Source organism: Canis aureus, chromosome 15, assembly GCF_053574225.1.
Source record: "Canis aureus isolate CA01 chromosome 15, VMU_Caureus_v.1.0, whole genome shotgun sequence".
Lineage (NCBI taxonomy): Eukaryota > Metazoa > Chordata > Mammalia > Carnivora > Canidae > Canis > Canis aureus.
In genome coordinates this window covers 50,726,872-50,753,659 of record NC_135625.1, presented here as the reverse complement: position 1 = coordinate 50,753,659, position 26,788 = coordinate 50,726,872, and the positions used below count along the sequence as shown (strand labels likewise).

General features: G+C 37.3%; 1 protein-coding gene across 19 annotated transcripts in view; it reads right to left on the bottom strand.

The window, feature by feature from the left end:
- Window positions 1-26,788, bottom strand: part of KMT2C (lysine methyltransferase 2C) — a 283,002-nt gene that overhangs the window by 31,950 nt on the left and 224,264 nt on the right. For 14 of the 19 annotated variants that reach the window (XM_077849571.1, XM_077849577.1, XM_077849576.1 and 11 more), the window contains 15 exons: window positions 24,400-24,504; window positions 24,017-24,064; window positions 22,915-23,052; window positions 22,703-22,735; window positions 22,466-22,597; window positions 16,874-17,006; window positions 16,410-16,624; window positions 14,597-14,670; window positions 13,290-13,472; window positions 10,873-12,750; window positions 10,119-10,411; window positions 6,981-8,806; window positions 5,752-5,863; window positions 2,597-2,675; window positions 988-1,051 (listed from right to left, as the gene is read on the bottom strand). In XM_077849571.1, coding sequence (XP_077705697.1) covers window positions 988-1,051; window positions 2,597-2,675; window positions 5,752-5,863; window positions 6,981-8,806; window positions 10,119-10,411; window positions 10,873-12,750; window positions 13,290-13,472; window positions 14,597-14,670; window positions 16,410-16,624; window positions 16,874-17,006; window positions 22,466-22,597; window positions 22,703-22,735; window positions 22,915-23,052; window positions 24,017-24,064; window positions 24,400-24,504 — 5,313 coding nt within the window. The remainder of the gene's footprint in view (window positions 1-987; window positions 1,052-2,596; window positions 2,676-5,751; window positions 5,864-6,980; window positions 8,807-10,118; window positions 10,412-10,872; window positions 12,751-13,289; window positions 13,473-14,596; window positions 14,671-16,409; window positions 16,625-16,873; window positions 17,007-22,465; window positions 22,598-22,702; window positions 22,736-22,914; window positions 23,053-24,016; window positions 24,065-24,399; window positions 24,505-26,788) is intronic. The other 5 variants (XM_077849579.1, XM_077849587.1, XM_077849590.1 and 2 more) reach the window with 3 other exon arrangements.

The following is a 26,788-nucleotide window of genomic DNA, read 5'->3' as shown; positions in this document are numbered from 1 at the left end:
ATGAATAAATACAATTCCAAGAAGGACATTAGCTGAAAAATCACATCAATAATAACAGAATATTGTCATACAATAAGAATCCAACCAAAGCCAATGGGCACAATAAAGCCAGAAAAAGCCAGTTGGTTATAGTAGTTTACTTGTTTTTAAATGCAAATATGTACTCAAATTATAATTATGATTAAATGCAGGGGTAATTTCAAAAGGTCAGACTTTGGGTTTGTTCCTAAACCCAGAAGTTCCAGTACATGTACGAACTTGAAATCTAGTCTACTAAATTTGAAGGGCATTTTTCAAGAACAGGCTTTTTCACAAGATTTCAGAAGTTCTGCTTCTGGTAGAATGAGACCTACCGCAAGGAAAGCCTTTCTGGTTTCTGGAACCAGGAGAGCAGAGGTGAGCAAAATGAAAAATAATGGTGAAAAAAAAGTTAGCTAAACAGTCTGAAGATTTCAGAAAGGTTCAGTTTGGGGAGAACTTTAAATACTATCCTGAACCACCTTGGGACCCCTGAAGATAACTAGAAAGGATTTCATGGCATCCTGCATCCCTGACCTTCACACCATGCTGCTAACCCAACTTATTTCTAAGTATATTCCCTTTGTTGTTCCCATTCAGTGTCCTTGTCACTCAGGCAGACAGTCATTAGAACAAGAAGCGGTTTAATTCTACAGATTGTAAAGTGCCCAATCTATATATAAAAACAGCAATAACGATATTGAAGAGAATGGGGAAGATGGTTTTTCTGTATTAAAATATTGAGCTCTAACTAGAATTCTTCATGCATAGAGAAAAAGAGCAATGAAAATACATGCCTTCAGGAACAGAGGTGTCTAATAGGGCAGTGACGTTCCATAAAAGATGAGGGCACTTAGACTTAAAATAACACACCTAAACTAACTCCATTTTTTTTTTTAAAGAAGAACACAAATATAGTGCAAACAAGCAAGCCCCAGAGAACACATAACTTATTAGATTTATACTTACTGACAAAGCCTGGACCAAAATTTGGAGGATTAGGCCTAGAAATCTGATGTGTTATACTGCCATCCTAAAATAAGTAAAATTTACAAATAGGTTTATTCCACATTTCAGTTAAAGGGGGAAAAACTTAAAAAAAAAAAAAAAGAAATAGAAAAAAAGAATGAAAAAGAAATGGAAGGAAAACCCCCTTAATTTCCTAAGACATCTTTAAAGCTTATTTTTTACAAAAAAGTAGGATGAATTTTGTGGTGACAACCTAATTTCTGAAAATTTAAAACTATCTCTGTTTTATTTTCTAGATTTTAGTAAAACAATTATGTTTGAAGGGATTATTCATCAGAAATATATTAGGGCAAGTCAAATGTTGTTAGTATTTAGCTAGAGATCTACATAAAATTTTACTTTCTGATGAAATCTATCTGGCTTTTTCTGCAATTAAGACATAAATATGGGTTTCAGATTTACTAAAATCCACTCTTTAACACAAAGTTATTTATAAACAAGAACCACTTTCTCTAACATGCACAAATAATAAAATACTTATTAAAAATATTAATCTTATTTTTTCTAAGTATTCTTGTTTCTTCCAGGGAGACTCAATAAATAATTATTAATCTAACAATTTCCTGGCAATACTCTGATAAATAAAATTAACTTTGAAAAAAACATTTGCTCAGTTGTTACAGGTCCTGTTAGACATGAGGTGTATATAAGATAACAACTGTGAATGTTACTAGCAGCCAGAATAATTCATGTAATCCTCATAATACGGCAAAGCAGGTGGTGTAACATTTAAAATATCAGAAAACAGGGGTTAAAGAACTTGCCCAAAGTTGCACAGTAAATTCATAGTGGAACTGAGATTTTTTTTAAACTCTGCTATGAAGTCTATGCTTTTTCCCCCTGTATCAGATAGTGCCTCTCTCTTAATAATGAAAAGAATATAATTATCAGCATGGTAAATCTAAGGCACAACTGTCACAACAAAGAAAATTTCCAAAGAAATACATAGTAGGTAAGCTTTCTCTTTTTCTTCTAGGCAGATACTTGGAAAAAAAAATCATTAGAAAAAATAAAAAACCTTCATCAACAGTTCTACTTTCCTGGACACTGCTTGACACTAAACATTTAAATTTTACATTTAAAGCTGATTATTATGAATGGAAAATATCTTCAAAAACTAAATTATTCTATGGAATGAATAGCAGAACATGACTACAGCCAAGTAAAATGATTATAATCATTATTTCGCAGTTTATAGCAATTTCATGTGTCATGGATTAATTCCAAAATGTAGGACATGAAAATGTTCTTGTAGAGTTAAAAGTAAATAAAAGTAAAACCCCAAACCTTAAGCATTTGGTTTCCCTCCAAGTGACTTTCTAACTTTTAAATATATATGTCCTTTTCAGAAATTGTTTTTAAATCTCAATTTGGGTTTCCTTAAAAAAGTAATAAAATGTCTTTATTTCTGCTGAACCGAGAATGTATTCTGACAATGTGTTAAAGTTTCTACTACTTTCAAAAAGTGGCCTCAAGTATAAAGAGTAGGGTTTGGTGAGAAATACAGGAAAGTGTCCCCTTTAGGGTGACTAGTCACAAGCAGCAGTACCTGCGCAATTGCCTGGGGGAGGAGACTCTGGCCTTCACTAGTCTGCGTTCCAGTCACGGACTGGCCCATAAAGGGGAACCTGTGAAAAGGAAGTACTAAGTATCAAAATGATGAGCATTTAGAATGAAAATTATTTTATATGCTTAACAATTTTCTCTTCCAGGGGAGAAAGAGCAATGGTATCAAAAATGTGTACGAAAGCCCCATTTTATGGTGTACAACCACATTTAATCTTTACCCTGCAAGTCTGAGGTATGGACTCTTCCTACTCCCATTTCATTTATGATGAAAGGAAGATTCGGAGATCACTTAGCTTTTACCACAAGCACCAAGTGGCTGTGATAAGATGCCAATAGGCTGCCCCTGGGGTTTCACTATTATAAGCCTCACTATGCCTTAAAATAAAATTAATTCAAGTCTTCATTTACTACATAAATTCTTAAAAAATTACTTCTTGTTCCAATTATTATTGCTGGTGAGTGGAAGAATGGACAAAATAGGTGAAGGAGATTAAGAGGTACAATCTTCCAGTTATAAAATAAGTAAGGAACAGGAAGGTAATAATGTAAAGCAGAGGGAATATAGTCAATAACACTGTAAACAACTCTTTATGGTGACAGATGGTAACTAGACTTCTTGCGGTGACCATTTCATAATGTAGATAAGTATCAAATCACTATGTTGTATACCTAAAACTAATTTAATACTGTAAGTCAATAACTCTTCAATTAAAGAAAGAACTGGTAGCTTATTTTATATTCCAAAACAAAAGATGTATTTCATTTTAAAAGTTTCATGTACATTTTTGTACATTTCTGTATCCAATGTTAAAGCAAATAAATTTGTCACTGACCAAAAACAAGTCTACATGGTTAAAAATGTTTGGCAGTAGTGCCTGGGTAGCTCAGTTGGTTAAGTTGTCTGATTTTCTTTTTTTTTTTTTTTTTTTGAAAGTTGTCTGACTTTTGATTTCGGCTCAGGTCATGATCTCAGGATTGTGAGATCGAGCCCTGCTGGAGCCTGCTTAAAATACTCTCCTCTTCCTCTGCGTCACCCCCACCCATGAGCACACGCTCTAAATAAATAAATAAATATTAAAGAATGTTTGGCAAAATGTGACTTATTCTAACTAGAGCTATAAAAAACTTCATAGAAACAGTACTGCTTTAATGAAAACACTTTCTCCAGGATAACCAAAAGTTTTAATATAACAAGCATAATTTTCAAATTATATATCAAATATTATACATTTAGTACTTAGGTACTATTACAATTTAGAACATATGCTTTTTAATTTTTTACTCAGGTTTTTTTTTTTTAATTTATCTATCAATCTTCTGTCCCCAATCCAGCCCTGATCTGGAATGATCTCTGGATCAAAATACCACTGTCATCCTCAGTCAACACAGTACACTGAGTGCCTGATAGAGGGTCTGTCACCACTTCTTCAGGCACTCAACAGAAGAGCAAACACCATCCTCTCACTGGTAAGGTACCAATGCTGAAAGGTCAGGGGTCTAATTCTGAGGCTATTTTTCTTTTCTTTTTTTTTTTAAACTCAAAGTCCCTGTTTTAAACTAAGTGCTGAATGAAACTGAGCTTTTTCTTCTATTTTTACTATAGGCAGGAAACTACACTATTATTAGCAGTACCATACCTTTATCACCAATAGAATTTGCATTACTTTTATAACAAAAGTTACTGCATGTACCTGATCTGGTCATTTAGGTTCATCATTACATGAAATTACATGAAAATAGTTATCAGAGACCTATTGCTAAATTTGTTAATGCATTAAGAAGCACATACACCATAATTTTAAATTTAAATATTTCAAATATAATAGATTTCCTTGTAATACACATTTTTGGTTTTGCATATAAAATGTGGAGAAGTAGTTCAAAGGCTTACTGGAATGTCAATTTATGAGAAAAAAGTTAAAAACCCTTGTGACAGAGAAACTGTGGTAATAGATGCTGTGTAATAACAAAGATCATTAGAAACTACTGTCTCTACTTTGATCTCAACAATGCTTCTTGACCATTTCCAAAGTATCTCAACAATTGAAAAGACTATACCTTTAAGGATTCCCAATGTACCTGAAATAACATGTTTATCTTAAATTCATGTAGATTTTATATTCAATTCCATAATCATCTATAATCCTTTTGGTGAAAAAAAGTTCTCCAACGAGATAATTAGGCTAAATTGAGGCTCATGCCTACTCTATTAATAAAAAGATATTCTCAACTGCAACATACATAAAAGTAATTCATGGTACTCATCAAAAATACAGACATACCAGCACCGTTTCCAGATATTAATTCAGGAAATCTGTGGTGAGACAGTGAACCTAAACTTTTAAAAAAGTTACCACATAATTCTGATGGTGATACATAATCAAAACTTAAGAAAGACTGCCCAGTAGTTATCTAATATACTATTCGTATAGTATAAATACTGTAATTTCAGAAATACAGAGTCTAACAACTCTTATAGCCTTCTTTAATGCACAGTTTCCATTTTTCTTGCTAACAGTCCTACAAATTCTCCAACTGTTAACTTTCAACCAACCTTTTGACTTTTTTTTCCCCCCAGATTCAAATTCAGTTTGGGGATATTTTATTTTAGAAATGAATTCACAGTTGCCTTAACCACAGAGGATCTTTACTGAAATGTCCCACTTTTTTTCTCTGCATTGTTCCTTTGATTGAATAAAAAAAATATTCACAGGTTTAAATAAACTATCTTTTTTTCTCACTAGAACAGTTAAGTTTCTATTTTCCGGTTTCATCTTCTCGTCTTCCTTTATTTTGGACGAAACATCTCTGTACCACGGAGGCTTTAGTCAGATGAACTATTCTAAAAGTACTTAAAACAACACAATTAAATACCCTGATTTCCTGATGAATCAAGTCAACCTTCCAACCTTTCCCTAATGTTTTATATTTACCCTGAAACCAAGAGAAATTAAATCCTTACATTTGTATATCATTTTACATTTGATCATATCCAGCTGAGATTACAACTAATTTAAATATTTATTGTTCATCCTAGAATACAGGTTTTTGAGTTCCTATATGCTTTTTCTAGGAACTAGTAATAATTCATGTACTTCTTAGTGCACAGTAAAAATGAGAAACATCTTCACCTACCTGTTCATAACCATTGGTGGCATGCCCATGTTGTTTTGTGCCATTACTTTATTTATGCCTTTAAGTGCCACCATTTTGGCTTTCATTATAGGATCTGTAATTGCATCAAAATCTAAAGAAGAAATATTTTAAAGTTACTTATTTCATAATACTTGGTTACTAAGAGGTAATTTAACTATCACAAACATCATGTAATTTATAGACTCTTATTCCTCATTATAATAATCATTGTTACAGGTTTTTCTACTAGGTAAGGAATTATGAGATGGTAAAAACCTCACCTGAAATCTAATCTCATCTCACTAATCCATACCTGCATAATGCTTGCATACCTCAGTCATGCAAAAATCAGAGCAAGAAGCTTGCCACATTTAAGGGAGATGGTAGCAAATTATTGAAAGCAATGCAATTCCTTTTCATCCAAAATTTTGCAATGCTAATCAGAATGGCTTCTATAGTAATGCAACAGCATGAATAAGAAATTGCAGTTATTTCCAATACTAAGGAATTCCACCAAACTAGTTAGTACTCTTTAAAAGAAAAATATATTTCTTGATGGTATACCTTTGCAGTAAGGATAGGCTACTGAAAGAAAAAGAAAAAAAGACCTCTGCATATGGATGAAAAGGAAATGGGCCCCCTCATATTAAATAGGTAATGTCCATAGGACAGAACATCAGTTTTACTGTTTAGAAGAAAGCATTCCTTTGACATGTGCACTTTGCAAATTCTTACCTTTGGAAGCACTCAAGTATTTTTACTGCATTGCTATTTTATGGGGTTTTTGTTTTTTCAAAGTAATAAGGTACTGGAAATACCTCAAAGAGCTTTATTATGAAAAATTTTGCCAAGCATTTATCGTACACCAAAGACAGCAAGAAGTTTATTTCTATCATAATTTCTTTAAATTCATCTTTCAAGGACTCTGAAAACATGTAGTAATAATGGTTAGAGGGAACTAAAGATGATGAGTTTTATTTCTTTCTGTTAAACAATACCATAAGTAATAGAAGTGAGAAAGTCTGAAACTCAGAGCTTTGAATCTCTTGATCCAGGGGAGGAATCTAAACTTCCTAATTGCTTTCCTTTTAAAGCGAATGAGGAACAAAATTACAAGCTGCCTCGTTGCTCTGGTCCACAGGTAATGTTAATCCTGAAATCCTAGAGATCCACTGCTTGCCACCCTAATGCCCACAGCAATCATTACTGAAACACAAGGGATTTCCTACCGATATTAGGGAAGAACGGCTCTGACCGCTGGCGAATCATGGCTTGCATCTGTCTCTGCTGTTGCTGTTCTTGTCTCTCTTGATCCAGAAGATCCTGCAGAAGTAGAGGCTGTTCCTCCAGAAGCAGGGGCCTCTCTCTATTCTGCTGGGCTAATGTCTGAGGGATCATTAGTTGCTGAGGTCCAGACATGCCACTGGTACCAGACTGGCTTGTTAGAGGCATAGTCTGATTTGTAGGCTTTCCTGTCCCAAAACCATGATTAACTGTTGACTGCCCCTGAATGAATCCTGGATTTACCTGCACACCCTGAGGAAAAGTATGATTTACTCTAGAGACTACTGTCACATTAGAATTCATGGTATTATCCAAAACGTGACCAGGTGGTGTCATTAAAGGAGGTGGCAAATTTGACACATGGTTGGATGGTGAGGCTGGCAAAGTTGGTGGTGGAGACCCCAATGGCCTAATGTCTGAATTATCAGATTTTTCATTAGCAAGTAAACTTGAGAGAACTGGAGTTGTTCCAGTTATGCCACAAGAGTTTATTACATCCTCAGCAGGCAGCTGAGTGGAGCCAAGAACACCACTTGTGCTGGAGACAGCAGTTTCTCGATTAGTTCTTTTCTCAAGTAGATCTGTATCACAGGACTGCAAAGAAGCCTTTTCTCCATCATTTATGTCTGTGTGAGCAGAAGCCTGTGAGCAGGGAGTGTCAACATTATCTTTACTCTCTTCACTTTTCTCACTTTCACATTTAGTTTCCCCTTTAGAATTTGGAGACAGTACTTCTGTTTTTATCTCACTAGTACCCACAGATTTTTTCCATGGAGAATGTTTATCAGGAGGAACCATAGTTTTGTCCTCTTGCTCCTTTTTTTTTGGTTCAATAGATACACACTGATTATCTATCTTATCATCAATTGGAACATTAAGGTCTAGTTCCTCATTAAACATGCTTTTCTTATCTCCTAGGTCAAGTTCTGGATCTGTATATGCAATGATATCAAATTCTCCTGATCTTAAGAGGTCATCCAGGTTGGGATCATTGGTTTCCAAATTACCCAAAGTATCCAATTCATCTCCCTTGCCATCCTCTGTATCTAGATTTAAATTTTCAAGATCTTCATCATCCAAGTCTTTGACTTCAACACCCTCAAGATCTTTAACATCTAGTTCCTTTACAGATGGGTCATCAGAATCAAGTTTTTCTTCGAGACCCTCAGAAGATTGGGTGGTCATCTGTAAATTATCAGATGTTGTTTCAGCTGGTGTAGATGTTGACAAAGAGGCCTCGGAAAATTCGCCACCTACGGGATGATTTAGAGACCTCATGACCATAGAAGATGAATGGGCAGGATGACCTTGGTCTTGCTGAGATGGTGGCACTTGTTCCAAGTTTGGATGCAAAGGCAGCTGAGTTGGTAGACCTTGAGAAGGTCGTCTCAAGGGCTCTGTGTGTCTAGGGCCTGGAAAGTCTGGCCGGGGAATGAAGTTTCCATGCCTTGGATGAGAAGGTGCCTCTATAACACTGCTGGGAGAAGCACTGAAGGGCAGCCGTGGCCTTCCATCAGGGGCCCTATGTCTCAATTCAATAAATGCTTGGCCCAGTATGTTATGCTGCTGAACTGGCAGGCTCTGTGGTGGAAAATGCTGAGGAAGGCCAACTGGATTATTCATTTGTGAGTTATTTAAAGGCCTCGGCATATCTACAGATATCGATCTTCTTAGCTGTGGAGGAACTCCAGATCCTTGTATTTGTTGAGGAGGTACAAGGAAGCGTTCCTGACTTGACAGGGTACCATGACTAGCTCCTGGAAATCCAAATCTAGGGGAAAAAAAAAAAAGAAAAAGAAAAAAAGGCAAATGTTAATAGTACGAATCATGTTGAATTTGAGTTAGGTTGAAAAAGATTTTTTTTTTTTTGAAAAAGAAAGAATTTTAGGTTGAACTCATATACAAAATTAATGTTGCCAAATACAATGACTTTTGCCAAAACAAAATTATCACCATTAGAAAGCACTCATTAAGTACCTACATGCAAGTAATTTTTGCTAAGTACCCTGTAACATTCCCCATATCTGAGCTCTGAAGGCATATGGTCTAAGACAATATAAACAAAGACAAAGGAATTGCCAACAGGCAAGTAAAATCAAATGTTTAGAAATAAGCATAATGCTACTGGAGTTGAGTAAGCGTTCCTTTTTCTTTCTTTAGGGAGGCTATAAGGAGGAGGCTGATACAGAGGGATGCTTGAAGAAGGCAGCTGGTCTAACGAATTATTAGATTATTAGATTTAGAGGCCTCTGTCCTTGAGAAGACATAGATGCAGGTATGATGACTGGGTAGACTAATCTATTTGCTTAAAAGAGATGAGGACAGGAGGCAGTAAGAGAAAGAATGATAGGCATCATCTGTAAAAACTTAGCAGATGAATAAATTATAGGACTATTTTTATTATTTACGCTGTACCTCAATTCTAGAGAGAATTAAAGGCAATTTATAAATAAATATAAAACAGAGCAACAGGCGTATAATTGAAGAAAAAAGGAAAATCAGGTAAGACTATAACACGGAAGTAGGTATTAGACTACAAAAACATACATGACAGAATCAAAAGCATATCCTAAAGAACTCTCTTTATTATAATGTTTGGCTTTGATCTTTCTACCAGCCACTTCCAACAAACAAATACCACTAACTTTACAATCCTCTCTCATCAAGAAAAGTTCCTAGAAGAAAACACCCCAACAATCTGGAAATCTCCATGGTTATTTACAGTGTAAATTAAAATGGAAAATTTGCGGAGAAGACAGTTCTCACTCATCACATCACAGAAAGCTTTCAGGGTGTGGCGGTTACATGCTAGAGATCTGACTGGCTGATAACCTACATCCCCATGGCTTTAACGTACACCTAATACAGTCAATATGTAGTAACAGAGGGGAGGTTTTAGAGTCTGTAGAGTTCTCAGAGGTTAAAAAAAAGAAAAATCCATGACCTCTCATTAGCGGAAAATAACATTGATTATATCTCAAGGGAATCAAAAACTAAAAAGCACTAACAACATGTTAAAAGTTAACTTCATTTCTTGATTCCCTTCTAATAGTTTAAATCTGCTGTGAAATTAAAAGCATTACCTAAATCCATGAGGTCTCATCCCCATACCAGTAACATCAGGAGGATAGGGTCCACGTGGATCTTTTGGGAAAACTGCATATCTAGGTCCTAGAGGAGGGCCAACAGGTGATCGGATGTTCCCAGGATAGGGGGGTGGAGGCCTAGTAAAAGCCTGGCTTATACTCTCAGGCTGCCAGTGCTGCAGGGGTACGGGATGAGGTACTGCTGCTGGATCCTGGGACCCTTTCTCCTGTCGACCTGCCATCTTCTTCTGCTGCTGCTGCTGGAGAATGATTTCACGTAACTTTTGCCGCTGGAATGAAAGAAATGAAAATCACTGGGATTTCTGACAACAAACTAATAGCTTTCTAAGCCCTAATACCTCCAATGTGTGATGCTTAAAATATCACATTTTAAAAAGTTTGATTAAACACCAGTTATACTTAAAATTCAAGATGTTATAAAAACTAACAATTTGGGTCCTTTTCCTTGCCATACAAATATCATGAAATGAAAAGCTTTCCTATTTAAGAATTCCCATACAAAAAAAAAATTCCCATATAAATTCATGAATATCAAAACTAAGATACAGAATAAATCAAATTCAATTCTACTAATTTTACCAATTTCACTTTTCTTTGCAGTACAACAAATTCAATAGAGTAGCATAAACCTTAACATCTGTGTAGAAATTACTCAGTTTGATGAACAGCTTTCTCAAATAATACATTTAAAACATCTGTGAAGGTACGCTGTGTTGTTGTTGTTTTTTACCTGTCTCAGTTTCTCTGTATCTGCTTGTGACATATTTACGGTATTCTGTGTATCAGTGACTCCTGAGGTTGGTATGGGACCAGGAAGATGGGAGACATTGGAAAACTGTTGGCTTTGAGAACTCATTGGAGAGTTAGAAGGTGCACTGAAACTCCCCTCTGATCCAGGTCTTGACTGATCAACAATATCATGAGAAACTTGACTTGTTCCAAAAGAGTCAGACTGAGATCTTGGAGTCATTGGAGGCTGGTCATAGGGATCACGAGTAGCAGATGGGGAGACTCGGGTAAACGTGTCTGAAAGACTAGGTCCTGGTGGCCTTGGTGTTTGGGAACATGAATCAGGTGGCCTTATCAATGGGCCAGAGAGAGCTGCTCCGCGAGTTTGTGCTGCTTGTAGGAAAGGATCCTGATTTGGCATTAGGACTGGTCTTGTCATTGAGGACCTAGGAAAACCCTCCGAAATCCTTGGCCTTGGTGTTGCTGGTGGCTGAGAGTAAGGAACAGATATCCCAGGTCTTGGTGTTCCAGGAGGATGACCATATGGATCCGAATGCCTCTGATTAGTGGCAGATGTAACAAACAAGTCTGCCTGTGCAGATGGTCTTGGGGTTGGTGGCTGCTGACTATAAGGATCAATGGTGGTGGGCCGGGGAGTTCCAGGAGGTTGAGAGTAAGGATCTGGATTGGAGCGAGATGTTCCTGAGGGTTGGGAATAAGAATCTACAACAGGTCGCGGAGTTCCTGGGGGTTGGGAATATGGGTCCTGAGATGTTGGCCTTGATATGGTTCCAGGCTGGGAAAAAGCCCTTGAAGGATGGGCAAAAGATTCATTCATCGCCGGATGTGGGGTCAGAGGAGGCTGGCTATATGGGTCACTTGACTGGTTATGAGAAAAGTTATCTATAGGTCTTGGTGTCAAAGCAGGCCTCTCATAAGGATCAATAGACAACCGCCTTGGTTGTGACACTGATCCATAGGGATCCTGGGAAGACGGAGGGGGCTGCATTGGAGTCTTAAAAGGTCCAGGACCACTATCAAGAGGGGCAGGTGTCAACAAGGGTCGTGCATATGGGTCAGGTATCCGTTGTCTTTGAAATACATCTGCCCTAGGAGATGGTTTAGTAAAGTGATCATTGGTTCCAGCTGTTAGAGGACCCTTTGCAGTCTGTTCAGAAACTACAGGAGACCTAGGGAGGCCCAAGGGTTTGGGAAACTGATCTGTCATCACAGGTCTAGGTGTGTCTGGAGGCTTTGCATAGGGGTCAGTATTTGTTGTGGAGGAAGAACACAGATCTCTGACTGGGGATGGCCTGTTTGCTGTAGTGTCAGTCATCTGAGCAGGCCTAGACACTGAAGGCAGAGGGGTGCAGCTGTCTGCCGGTGCAGCAGAATTTCTTCTGGAAAAACTATGGCCCCCAGGAGCTGGTCTTGGGGTACCAACCATTTTCGCATAAGGATCCATGGGAGATGGCGGTCGGGAATGAGAAGATCCCGGTGAAAACACCTGTGGGGAGGCTGGCTGACAAGCCTGAGACTGTGGCAGCCCCTCCTGAATGGACACGCGGGACGGGGTTGCCGCAGGAGGAGGAGCCTGTGGTTTCACAAACACATCATCTGACGATGCAGAAGTGGGGGTGCTGGGTAGCTGCTTTGTAAACAGGTCTTTATGGAATGACTGTGCAGGAGACACATTTCCATTGCCGGGCTGGGGGGTCAAGGGGCTCTGCATCCCACTGCTGGGTGTGTCAGAGCCGGACTGGGCCAGGAGAGGCTGGGCTCCAAACTGCTGCTGCTGCTGCTGCTGCTCATTCTTCACCTGTTCCAGTTTCTGAGTGGCTTCAATTTTAGCTTGCTGCTTACTCTTCTGACGCATTTGCTGTGAAACAAGAAAGAAAAAGCAATCACACAGTTAAGAAAAAGAACATGACGGTCAGGGGAGGGGAAAAAGCAATGGAAAATTAATTTGTTTGATGTTATCAGTCACTAGATTGTGCCAATATTAAGATTATAAATTCCTGAAGAGGAGATGTGACCTCAGCACACCTCATTCATGCCTGGGGCAATATACTATCTCTAATATTTCAATGAACTTCCCAAATCAACTTACATATAGTTTACTGAGAAAGGAAGCCTATTTTTTGTTTTTTAAAGATTTTACTTATTTATTCATGAGAGATAGAGAGACACAGGCAGAGGGAGAAGCAGGCTCCACACAGGGAGCCCGACATGGGACTTGATCCTGGGTCTAAACTGCTGAGCCACCTGGGCTGCCCAGGAAGTCTATTTTTAATCTCATTTTTATATTCTCCTAAGAATTATCTTCCAAAATAATGACATAAACTGTTCTCAAAAAGTAAAAATGCAATTTAAAAGTAAATTATTTAAAAAAACAAAAGCCAAAAAACAACCACATACCTGTCTAAATTTCCATTCCTGTTCATGTTCTGATTCTCTTTGCTTTAATGGATCTTTAAAAAGGTCCGAATCAATGCGGGAACCAGGATCGATGCTATCTTGCTGTTGTTGCCTCTTCAGGGGATCATTTGACATCTGTACTTTATTAATGCGTAAAGCAGCTCTGTTATCCCTGGCTTTTTGCTTTGAAAAAAGGAGAAGAAAATTATCTTCCAGCAGATGTTAACATGTTTCAAGAAACAAAAATGAAGTAAAACTATGAAAAATTTTATAAGAAAAAGTTGGGTTAAATAGATGAAGAGCTGAAACAGTATCCTTTAGAGCTTCCAGACTCTCAAGTGAAAGCATCTGGACACTACCCCATCTCCTGTTTTTGATGCATGTCACCTCAAGTGGAGGACGGGTTTCCAACTCTCTGTCTGAACCAGACTAGAGAACCCAGAGGTAATCTATTTTCAACCCTAATCTTCACAGACACTTTAAAAATGAAAAAATTAACCTCTCCCCTAAATGAGAGAAAAGGAAAATATCAAATCTAAAATCTGGAATTTGAAGCTGAGCATTAAAGAAAACTGAGAAACACTAAAAATATCTTGTCGTTACCTTACTACTGTCAAGCTGAAACAAAACAAGGCATTAACACATCAAAAAAATTATTTTGCTTTACCCAAGCAATCATTATCTCTGACAATCTGTGCACCGAAGGCCACGTTGGAAAATAACCACATATATCTTTCAAAACAATAATGTCCATTTAATATGCTTTAAAATGGGAACAGGGATTTGGATCCAGCTGACAGTCTTAATTTGGCTCTTTGGGAGAAAATAATTTACCATCTAAACTGTGTGACTTATACAAAATATCCTGACAATTCTTCACAAAGTTCATGTTTCCAAAGCTCCTTAAAGGTGTCCAGATAGGTCTCTCTCAAGATTCGTAAGATTGCTCATTAATCTTAACACAGAATGAGCTTGTTGTGGAAGAAACTGAGGCACACTAATGCAGCCTCAAAACTTAGCACTCTTTCACAGAGATGACAGATTTCTGAAGTGAAATGAATTAAACATCCTCCTAAAATAACTGATTTCAATCTTCAATATCCCAGCTCTATTAACTAGCTTATAAAAACACCATTTTACTTTAAGACATGATGAATTAGGAAATCACTATTAAAAACAAAGTTGTTTATTAGTTGTGCAAGTATTAATGTTTTCTTCAATGGACAATCTTTTTATTAACCTAAGACAATAAAAGGAAGGTTCAGGTATCGAGTTTAACAATATGATAGAAGAGGTTTGGTAAATACCACATAAGGCGCTCTTTCCTGTGAGCTTGCTTTTCTCCACAGCTTGGCGATCTGCTTCACTCTAGTAGTCCAGTCTGCAATAGAAAAGCATGGCGCACACCGTTTACGGAGCTGAGGTCAGGATGCATTGCCATGTGGCGCTGGCAGCTCAACTTAGTCTGGCTGTGTTTTCATAAAATGAATAGCCCTAAGTTATTTGTATAGCATGAAGTTCCAGGCACACAGTAAGCCAAATACTTGCTGAATGAAGTGTTGCCTCATTAACAATCTCACTTGTAGAGTGGGGAAACTTAAATCAAAGGGGCTAAGTAGCCAATATAAAGTGAACCCAAACTTCACTTCCCTCAACCATGTGAGATGTTATCAGAATCAAAGCTAAAAGTTCTATAAAACATCTCTATTCAAGAGAAATCTATCAATCTGACCAAAAGGAAGTAATCATAACTACAAAGAAGCATCTCACCAGCATTTGTGCACAACAAAGATATGGAAAACTAACAATTTCAAGCCATTTTTTTGAAATGCAGTGTCAGGACAGCAAACAAAATGAAATATGGGTAAAATCAACAATGATAAATATAGAAATGACTTAGCTCATTATAAAAAAGCCAATGAAAATGGCAATCAGGTGACATACCAACAGCCTTAATATGGTATTTCATGAGGTTCTAGATCATATAATAAAATTAAAGAAAATTACTTAAAAAAATCGTAGCTCTACTCTGAATTTACATTGACACAGTGACTTAATAGAACCAGATACGCTCATCTGTGAACAGCAAATAAAAGTGTGATAAAACAGTTATTTGAAGAGTATGTATATTCCTCTAACAGACAACCCTGTACCTAACCATTGATTCTTACTGTTGGATAAGGTAGCATTTATTTCTATACATAATGAATAGACTTCCATAAAAAGGCACCTGAAAAGACAGGTGTCATCTGTAAGAATTTCCATTTTGGGGTAACCCCCTAGTAATTTAAGAGCTACATGCTGACAGCAGTGAAACTACTCTGAGTATGAATGACGTCTCCCATCCTGGTCTGTCTTGCAAATGAATTCGCTATAATTAACCAATGTCTGCTTGCAAATATTCTATAAATGACCTTCCATTAATCCAAATAGTTCATCCTCTGCTTAATCAGAATTTTCAAAAATGGGGACGTCTGGGTGGCTCAGTGGTTGAGTGTCTGCACTCGGCTCAGGGCGTGATCCCGGGGTCCTGGAATCAAGTCCCACACATCGGGCTCCCCTTCAGGAGCCTGCTTCTCCCTCTGCCTATGTCTCTGCCTCACTGTGTCTCTCATGAATAAATAAAATCTTTTTTTTTTTAAATGGAATTTTCAAAAATGGTACCATTATACCAGCTGACTTTTTCAAATAGGTTAGACAGTTGAGGAGAAGGGGAAACGCTACTGAGTTAGCTTACTTGGAAACAATGCCTAGAATGAAGTCAGATTTAGCCTAACAATACTTTGGACTAAGTGTTTAGTTTCTGTCCTAGAAATCTTTTTTCTTTTCTTTTCTTTTCTTTTTTTTTTTTTTTTTTTTTTTTGTAGAGTTCCACATGTAGGAAGACTGCTAAGAGTTGGAAAATAGATTATTTCATTAACCAAAATGAATTTTTAGGAAATATGCAAATGGATACAGGGTCTAAGACTAAGAAAATCCAAGATGTTTCCAGTATTCTACAGAATCCAAAGTGACCGTTGATACATGGACTTTCTACTGCAGTTAACAAAAACAAATAACAAACAGGCATTACACATGCAGGGAAGTTGGTAACACAGCAACACTATATCTGTGAATTACCAGGGAATTCTTCCTTGAGGTTGGGGAAGTTAATGTTTGTGTAGAGAACCGGTGCTACCGTTGCCATTTCACCCAGAGCCTCTTCCTTCTCCCACTTCAGTGCACTTCTCTGGGCATTTGACATTGTATCATTCTCTCCTTCCACAGCGGGAGCTGAGGATGTCCAAGCACTATTAGCATCACTAGCCATTGGATTAAATGCTGGATTTTTATCCCTGGGAAATAATAAACAACTTTACATCATAAGCATAAAATTACTTTCTGAATACTATGGTTGAGTACAATTTCATTAAGACCTCTTCTTATTACAAAAGAGCTAAAATTTAGGTAATTTTTAGCAAAGATCCCAATATATGTAATATACAGTTATATAGTGCACAGCAACTTGAAACAGATTAATTAATATTTATATAAGAAAAATCAGCGTAACTTAAGTTTCCATGGAAAACGAAGGCTTTTAATACCTGGCATCAGTGTAAGGAGATTGTGCTATGGCAGAGAAAGTCCCCAATCCACTTCCAGGAGGCAAAGAATTATGTGGGAGATGAGGACTGGGTCCAATAAGGCCATTCATGAGTGGCATCCGGGAAAAAACATCTTTAAAGAAGAATACAATTCAGTTTGCATATTATTCATAAATAATAAAAAACAGCTTGTTTATAATATTTTAAAATAATTTCTAGCACTATTTGAAAGTAAGATTTTTATTTCGGTATTAAACTAAAAATAATGTATGAAGTGTAACTTCTGGTTATAATATTTTGCAATATGGGCTGTACTTCTCTCTACTTCATCATAGTATATTGCAGATAGCACACATTTTAGAGTTTGACAGCCCTGAACTTGAAGCTTCATTTTTGCTACCTGTTAGGAGAGTCAAACTATTTTTTTTTTAAGTCAAACTATTTCTATACATAATGAACGAACTATTTCTATTCATAATACATGAAGATATTCCATAATGTTATTGATACAATGTACGTGGAGCTCTCAGCACAGTGCCTGCCATGCAGTGAGCTACCGAGTACATTAGCTCCACCAAAAGAATGACTCTCACAGCAAATGCTGGTACATTTTATCAAATATTCTTTCTCTTCTTCATTCAAAATTTACAAACAGATGGTTCTTTATATTTTACTCTTGTTGCTGTTAATACAAAAAAGCCATCCATGATTCTTTTGTGTTCTAAAACTGTGGTATGTGTTCTAAAATTGTTAGGAACAAGCAATATTTCATCTATCATTATCAAATAGACGGTTATTGTTAAAACTACATACATTTTGTTTTGGGCTTCGTTTTCATTACTGTGCTTGCCATTTCAGCCCCCAAACACATTTTAACTCTCATTCCAGCTTATTCACAAGCTTTCAAATACCTGATCGTCTTCTTCCTAAACAGCCATGTGGCAAACTATAATAAGACCACCTTGGTTTTCCCCTAACTCTCCTCAAGCACATAAGTCCAACCTTGGTTATTATGATCCCCTACTGGTCTGAACTACTAAGGAATAGCCAACTCCCCTTATCTGCACAATTTTCTGTATCTTCAAAAACCTCCTCCAACTTAGAGACATAACATGATGTAATAAATACATGGCATCTGTTGCAACACCCAGAACAACAACAATTACACAAATGGAAATACAGTTATCAGGTTGGCTGATACAGGCCATATTGGTATAATGACAGAGATCTCCTAACAATGACTTTGCCATGCCATTAGGAAAAAGAATAATAACTGGGAGCAGCAGCAGTGTCTCCCCTATATGTTTTACACTGCATGATGTCCTATCACCTAAGCCAGATCCTTTGACTGGAAAAGTTCTGAGTATACAGAGCTTCAGCTCTTGTGTGAGGATATTGAGCCTGAGGGTTTGCAGGATTTTGTCTCAAGGACGTCCTAAGAGCTATCTGATTTCAAATTAGGGCTTATTCTACTACATAGAAGAGCTGGGCCCACTGGATCAGAACGAACCGTGACAAGTGTCTCAGGACATCTATGTTCACTTCAAGGATGAGATTAAGTAGCAACATTTCTGCTTTTATTCCAAGTAGAATGTTACCTCGATTTTCAATTTCAATGAAAAGTAGAGCCCATTAAGGAATATGAGATTTGACTGAAAAATGTCAAATATATTTCATGTAATTAAGATAAACAAAAGCTGTCATTACCAACAGGTAATGACAATGTGATCCATATCAGCACCATCTTAACCAAACACGACCATATCAAAACCTTTCATAATAATAGCTTATTAAGCACTTCACTTTATGCCAACCACTGTTCCGGAAGCTATATGTATATTAACACTTTGATCCTTGCAACAATCTGGGAAATGGTTTATTATATGTAGCTCCTTTGAATCAAAGACTCAGAGGAGGGCAGCCCTGGTGGCTCAGCATTTTAGCGCTGCCTTCAGTCCAGGGCATGATCCTGGAGACCCGGGATCGAGTCCCATGTCAGGCTCCCTGCATGGAGACTGCTTCTCCCTCTCTCTGCCTGTGTCTCTCCCTCTCTCTCTCTCTCTCTCTGTGTGTGTCTCTCATGAATAAGTAAAAAATCTTTAAGAAAAAAAAAAAGATTCAGGGATTAAATAATTTGTGGAAGGGCACAGAAGTAAATGTAAAGCACTTTTCTCTTATTACTATTTTAATTAAGAAAGGGTGTCTCTTTCTCGTCTACCATTCCACCTCAACCTGATGATACCAGTTTATAAAAGTCATCTTTTTCAAGGCATGATCATGGTAGTAACAGAAAATTTACTCCACTTAAACCTTCTGCTAAAGTGACTTTAAGTTACTGTATCTCAATCTTCTTAGAAATGTCCCATCCCCACTTTCTGACACTCTGTATTACTGTGCTGATGTTCCATTCTGGCATCCATCCTTGACCACTCCTACTGAAGTTACTCTATTAAAGACTACCAATAATCTTACTGCCCAGTAAAACATCTTTCACACATGCATCCTACATGTCCTTGTAACCTATCTCTAACAATCCTCATCTCTAAGATCCTATGCGTCTTACTCAGTCTCCATCACTTTTTTTTTTTCACTTTCACCAAACCCTTAAAAAAGGAAAAAGGAATATATAATTGGATACCTAATATAAACCGGATGTGTGAAGCACGTAACTCATCACATTTATTAAAGAGTTCTTCGAGATTCTGTACTCTACATTACTGTGCTCTCTTAAGAAATCTCACCCTTCCCATAGTGTCACTCCACATGCAATTCCTAAAGTTTCACCTATATATATTCCTAAAGTCTCACAGGCAGACTTCTAGCTCTAAGTCAGAACAATGTGCATGTCCCATTTTTTTTTTAAGATTTTATTTATTCATGAGAAAGAGACAGACAGACACAGGCAGAGGGAGAAGCAGGCTCCGTGCAGGGAGCCCGACATGGGACTCAATCCCAGGTGTCCAGGATCAGGACGTGGACTGAAGGTGGCGCCAAACTACTGAGCCATGCAGGTTGCCCGCAGGTCCCATTTCTAACTAACAATGGTCTAAAACTAAATGTTATACCTCCACTACCCTCCAACACACACACGCACAGACTTCTGTTCTGTGTTTCTGGTTTTTAGCCTGATTACCTGTAGGCAAGCCTGACTCTAATTCAGTTTGTTTCCCACTTTTCCTTGTACCTTACATGCATTCAGTAGCAGAGTTCTACCTCTTTTGACATTGCTGTCTCTCATAGCCATTGCTTCTTCCACCTAGTATTGCAGATCTATTTACAGGGAACCCAATTTCACTTAGTCCCAACCACAGGACCATCATTAGTACAACCCCTGTTGTCTCAAATTCATTTCCAACACTGACAGCAGAGCCACCTTGCCAAAATTTGTAACCCATCAGGTTATTTCACTGGTGTGAGATCTTGGATGGCTCTAAGCAACCTGCAGAAGAAAAGGCCAACAGCCACTGCCTATTTTCACAACTATCTACATACAAAGTAGACTCAATGGGCATTTTCTACTTTGGCTCCTGAAACCTACCGACTTAGTTTCCTCCTTTGCTCTGGAAAATGTTTAAGTTGCCATAACTGAAGATCTTTGTGTCACTGCATGTGTGACGTTATCATGCTTTGTCCTTAAGTGAGAATTATTAGGACTTGAAATCTTAACGACTTTTAAGGATCTACTTGAATCATGGTCTACTATGATACATAACTAGCTGTATGCCTACAGCTAGTCTACAATCTAGGAAGAAGTCTACAATCCTAGGATCACAACCTCCTCTGGGTAGGCAGTCTCACTCATCTTTGTATTACACCTAACAAAAGCATCCCCTTAAAAAAAAAAAAAAATCCCCTTAAAACCTTTCAAAAATGAGTCTATACTGTGAAAGGATTTAAATAATGACAGTAAGCTCATTTATTAAAAAATACATCTTGGGGTGCCTGGTGGGTGCAGTCAATTGAGCCTCTGACTATAGATTTTGATTAGGGTCCTGATCTCAGGGTCAAGAGATGGAGCCCTGCATCAGGCTCTGTACTGGGTGTGGAATCTGCCTTTCTTTCTCTCCCCTCCCCATCTTATTCACTCTCTAAAATAAATAAATAAATCTTTTTTAAAAAAATGCATCTTAAAAACAAAACAAAACAAAAAAAGCATCTTTGGGTGCCTGAGTGGCTCAGTCAGTTAAGCATCCAGTTCTTGACTTCAGCTCAGATCATGATCTCAGGGTTGTGAGACTGAGCCCCACGTTCTACACTGGGTGTGGAGGCTGCTTAAGATTCTCTGTCTGCTCCTCCCTCATGTGCTCTCTCTCTCTCTCAAAAACAATCCATCTTAAACTGATATGATTTCTAAAATACGTATTTTCTATTTCAGAAAACATGGAGATAGGGTTTTTTTTAAATATATTAAGAGGAAAAATACTGAAGTGTTGCATTCTTAATCATTAAGAGAGCATATGAGAACAATTAAGATAAGAAGCACTTATGATGAGTCTATTTCATCCAAATGTAAATCACATGTTTAGTCTAACAAAAATTAAGGTAAATTTATGTTTAGAGGCTAAACTGGCAGTAACTATTTTAATTATGTATATTATGACATATTTCATCTATACACAAAATTAGTAGTAAAGATAACATTATTTACACATTTCAGCACTTCTACAAAAACAGTGTAAGGGTTTATAAAAGTAATCATTAAATTACTTAATTCAGTATATCATCATGAAGCAGTGATGACAGGATATAGAGAAATGACCCTATGCTCAAATCACCAAAGATCTATACCACCCCACAGGATTCCACTCCCCCAGCCCTCCCATGGGAGATTCCCACACCTGTGGTGCTGTCTCCTCACCTATCTCCACACATTTTAAATCTAGGTTATCCAATTTCAGCTCTCCAGAAGAGAGAGCTTAATGGAGAAATTAAAGCCTTAAAATTATTTTATCTGGCAACTAGTTACCAGCAGGTAGGGGAAAACTGATCAAAGTATACAGATTTCTACAAAATTAGAGATTTGAAGTTCATTTGGAGAAAGATCAGGGATTTACTCTGGAAGGATGTGCTGAGCACACACTCCATGGCAGAGGATACAGTGATGGGGATGGAATGAACCTAGCCATCCAGGAGCTTACAATCTAAAGAGGAAACTGTAACTACCCAAACAGACATCTATATTTGTGCCACCCACCATAATGGAAAGATGGGGCTGGGTATACAGGTGGTGATCTACTAATCATTCAGGAAAGGACAGTGAAGCTGAGACTGGGCACTTAGGTGGGGGCGGTATTCTCCAAACACGTGTGCAGGAAAGGCTGAATGAAAGGGAGCCAGACTGGTGAAGGGTAGTGGGCAGGCACTGTTCTCTCCACTGCCAGGGAAATGAGGCAAAAGAACTCTGGCCACAAAGTGGATCACAGACGACTGGAGAATTTCAGGGAGGTAGGTCAGTGGCTGAGATAAATCAAATTAGGATTGTTCTATTGCCACAAAAAGAGGGTTTTCTCCCATCAGTTTGTATACATTGTTTCTAAGGGACAAGGCTGACTTGCTTTAGCGAAGGCACATACACTGCACAAGCGTACTTACGAAACTTTTCTAGAGGTGACATACCCTGACTGTGCATGGGCAGTAGCTGTGGCGTTGGGGGTGGGGGCGGCTGTGTGGCTGTAGGACTGAGCACAGCTGTGAACAAGTCTTCAACATCCTTCCCTCCAAGCTCTGTGGGGCAAAAGTACAGTGATAGTAAGAATAAAACAAAATACTAGGAAAGCCAAAGATTATGGAATGCCATTTTTATAAACTCGAAATATAGAACACAAATACCTGGAATTTTATATAACTTTCCAAGAATTGCTCCTAGGATAAAATAAAGAAACACAAGTATTAACTACCATTTCAACGTACTGACACAAAATAGCATTTGACACAGAAATGATCAGAAGAGAAGTTAAATTATAAAGAAGCATGCAGAAATCTTTGAAAGTCATATTTACTCATGTCTTTTAGAAAGCCTAGATGTAGGGCAAATATTTTACCATCTGTGACCATTTTGTCTAGCTCGGGACTGAGGATTCCATCTAGCTGCTCTTCACTTAATGGTCGTGAACTCGGATTGACACTTGACTGAGGCAAAGACGATGGATCATCGGTGACAGGACCAATATCTATTCCAGCTATAGGAGCAAAGTAAAGAGACTAAAAGTGAATTCTGAATATTTACGTAAAATGTATCACACTATTTACCTGCATTAATATACAACATGATTAAAATAGGACAATGAAAAGTATGTAATTCTAAATTAATCATGGTTCTTATATCAATTTGAATAGTTAATGAGTAAAAATCAGGGACAATATATTTGTAAACTTAGGTGCCACTTAAAATTATATTTTAATCCGAGTAAATACATTTCCTAAGGAATAGAAGAACACACCTGCTTCTAAACCCCCACAAATAAGCACTACATCATTAATATGATAATCTACAAGATTCAATATACAGTATTCAATATATAATGGAAAATAGTGGTTTCAAATGTATAGCTCAGCTATTTCTGTAGTATGTGACACAAGAGGGATAGACTTCCACATAAATTAATGAAACGCTCTAAAATTCTCAATATTTAGTAAACATTATCCTGTGAATAATTTCAACTACAGATCATATTTTGGAAATATTCTGTAGTAACAAAACAAGATATAGATTACGTTTATAATATAACATGGTTTATTTCATACAAATTGGTTTTTAGGCAAAAATCACATTTAAAAGTGATCTCTTATCTACTTTATCATGCTCTCTCAATATTACTATTAAAAAGTAAAAGAGTCTGCCCTTACACGATCTTATATTAGGAACTAACTCTATAACATTTGGGTAATATTATAAATTACATATTAAGAAGAATAAAACCATTCATTAAAAAAAAGAAAGAGAGAGAGAACTACTAATAAAGTCATCCAAAGCACAGCACAGTTGTACCATGCTTTAGCTGCACGCACAAAGGGAAAAGCAAGTATGGATTAGTGACAAATTAGCACTCTAACAATATGCATGCACCTACAGGATGTTTCAGCTGAAATCACTATAAAAAAGACTACTTCTAGTCAGCCATCATCCATTGCTCAGTTTCTTACCAAATGGAAAAGGTGAGCTCTCAACCTGGAAAGTGCATAAATCAAGACCTACAAGACCCAAACCAAATAAAATGGATGATTACCACAGGAGCGGGAAGTGAGGGGCAATGCAAACAAAAGAAGAAACAAGACACAGCAAGACTGTCAGGGTGACAAGCCTTGCCTTAAGTTTGATGCAATTAGAAAGACAACAGAAATTAACTTGCTATTTCCTCTCCTAAAGCAGAAAAGCTGAGGTAGATCAAATAAAATGATGAGTTCTTTGACAAAGCCAAAACAAACTTTCTTTCAGTTTCAGAGAAAAGACTAAACTTGTTCCACACACACATATACCTCTCATCGCATCATAAAAACAGACACCAGACAAATATAGACATATATACCTGAATGATCAACTGATTTTGCAAGGTCATCTGAAATTATTCCAAGAATGTCATCATCTGTGTTTAAGACTTCAGAAATATCAGCTAAGGGATCATCAGTCGTACCTAAGCATAGCAAGTATATTTTTAAAGTCTCAATATTGTCCTAGACATTAAGTTCTAAAACACGCCCACTCATTCAACCATTCACTAAACATCCAGACTACAGCAGGTGCTGAGTTAAGTGCTAGAATCCTAAGTTAAGATTATTACTTCTCAAATAAGGAATTTTTCAAAGAAAATATATACCGATGTTTTGAAAAACTAAACATTAAAAATTAAGACTATTTTTTGCTTTGTGACTGTTTATTAATAAAATAAAATTTAAAATAGAGATCAATAAGAGAAATAAAGGCAATAAAAGTGAAATAGAATGCTATAAGAAACCAAAAAAAAAAATGCATTAAGAAAGTGGCATCTCTAAAAGTGACATCTAGAAAATAAAACACAGAAGATAAATATCAAAGTCAAAGGCATTATTTAGAAATTCCTTGTAAAGTATATAGTAGGTACTATCTAGTTAGATGCCTACTTCCAACTTTGATCTTAATATCAATTATTCACTTATTTATTAAAAAATATATTTCGGTACCCACAGAATTATGTCTATGGATTATGTTAACAGGCATTGTTCCAGCCCACTAGGAATTCAGAATAAACAAAACAAAGTGCATGCCTACTTTGCTTACTGTTTCAGAGGGAGTTAGCAAATAAATGACAGCAGTATAAGCCTATAAAGATAACAGTAAGGACAAAGGATTAAGAATAAGATGTGGAGATGATAAAGTATTAGATAAAGTGGTCAGGGAAGATCTTTTGAAGGATGTGACCAAGGACAAATGTAAATGAAGTAAGGGAGTAATATGCATAAAGATGGAGAGAACACTCCACGCAAAGGGAAAAGCAGATGGAAAAGGTTTTTTGCCAAGTATGGCAAGTGTGGTTGACTATATTAATGAAGGGAAGGAGTGGTAGGAAATAAAAGGTAACTAAGTGAGATTACGTATGGTTTTATAAGTCATGGTGAAGACTGAGCTTCACTCTGAAATAGCAGAATGGGAACTTGTTAGAAGGTTGATGGCTAGAAGGGGATTTGAGTGATATTTTAAAGGGAAAGCAGTGGCTCCCGTGTGTAGAAAAGACTGGGGGAGGTGGGTGTGGGAAGTGTTGGCAGCACGGGGTGGGGGTGGGGGGGCAGGCGGTGGAGGGGGGGCTGGACTGGTCCAGAGGCAGCTGCTGTAGTCTAAGTGAGAAGTGGGGACAGCAGGCACTCCAGAGCAGGAGGGAGAGTGGAGATAAGACATGGTTAACTTTAGGATACAGTTTGAAGGCAGAGACAAATTTGTGAATGTATCCGGTGTGCAGTGTAAGATAATAAAGAATTAAGGAGGACTCCAAAGTTGGTTTCTGGACTTACAATAAGACAATAGGCTAGCTTTAATATAGTATATTAGTCATTTAGGTTAAGAACATCTGCACTTTTTAACCATGTCAACTGTGTTTTTACTTTGAAAGGGGGGAAAGGGACACAAAATACTTCTAAGATCCTAGATCAAAATTCCCTATAAGACACAGTCTTGTCCCACTAAACACATACTTCTCAAACAGAATTCATACATAAGTTAATAATTTTTCAAACCAAACACGAAAGTAAATGCCTAAATATTTGTAAAGTTTTTAGAGAAATAAAATTACTTTAATAGTGACACCTGAAAATAGTGACACTTTAAAATAGTGACACTTTAAAATAGTGACACTTTAATCTTGACACCTGAAGGAAAAATATTCTGAATTCTTTCAGGGATCGCGTGTATGTGTGTATTAAAGAACAGAACTCTACTACATAAATTACGACATTTTTTTCAAACACCATGTTTTAAAAGTTCACCCCTACTTAAAGAAAGGGATTTTTCTATCTTCTTACCAACAAATCATTAGAACTGATGTGATGGACTGTACTGAATGACATACAAGCTCCTACTTCTAAGTTTCTGTTAGAAAGGCCAGGGTCTGGGATGCCTGGGTGGCTCAGTGGTTGAGCGTCTGCCTTTGGCTCAGGGCATGATCCTGGAGTCCTGGGATCGAGTCCCACATCGGGCTCCCTGCATGGAGTCTGCTTCTCCTCTCTCTGCCTGTGTCTCTGCCTCTCTCATGAATAAATAAATAAAATAGGAAGGAAGGAAGGAAGGAAGGAAGGAAGGAAGGAAGGAAGGAAGGAAGGAAGGAAGGAAGGAAGGAAGGAAGGAAGGAGAAGAAAGAAAGAAAGAAAGAAGAAAAGAAAGAGAAGAAAGAAGAAAGAGAAGAAAGAAAAAGAAAGAAAAAGAAAGAAAGAAAGAAAGAAAGAAAGAAA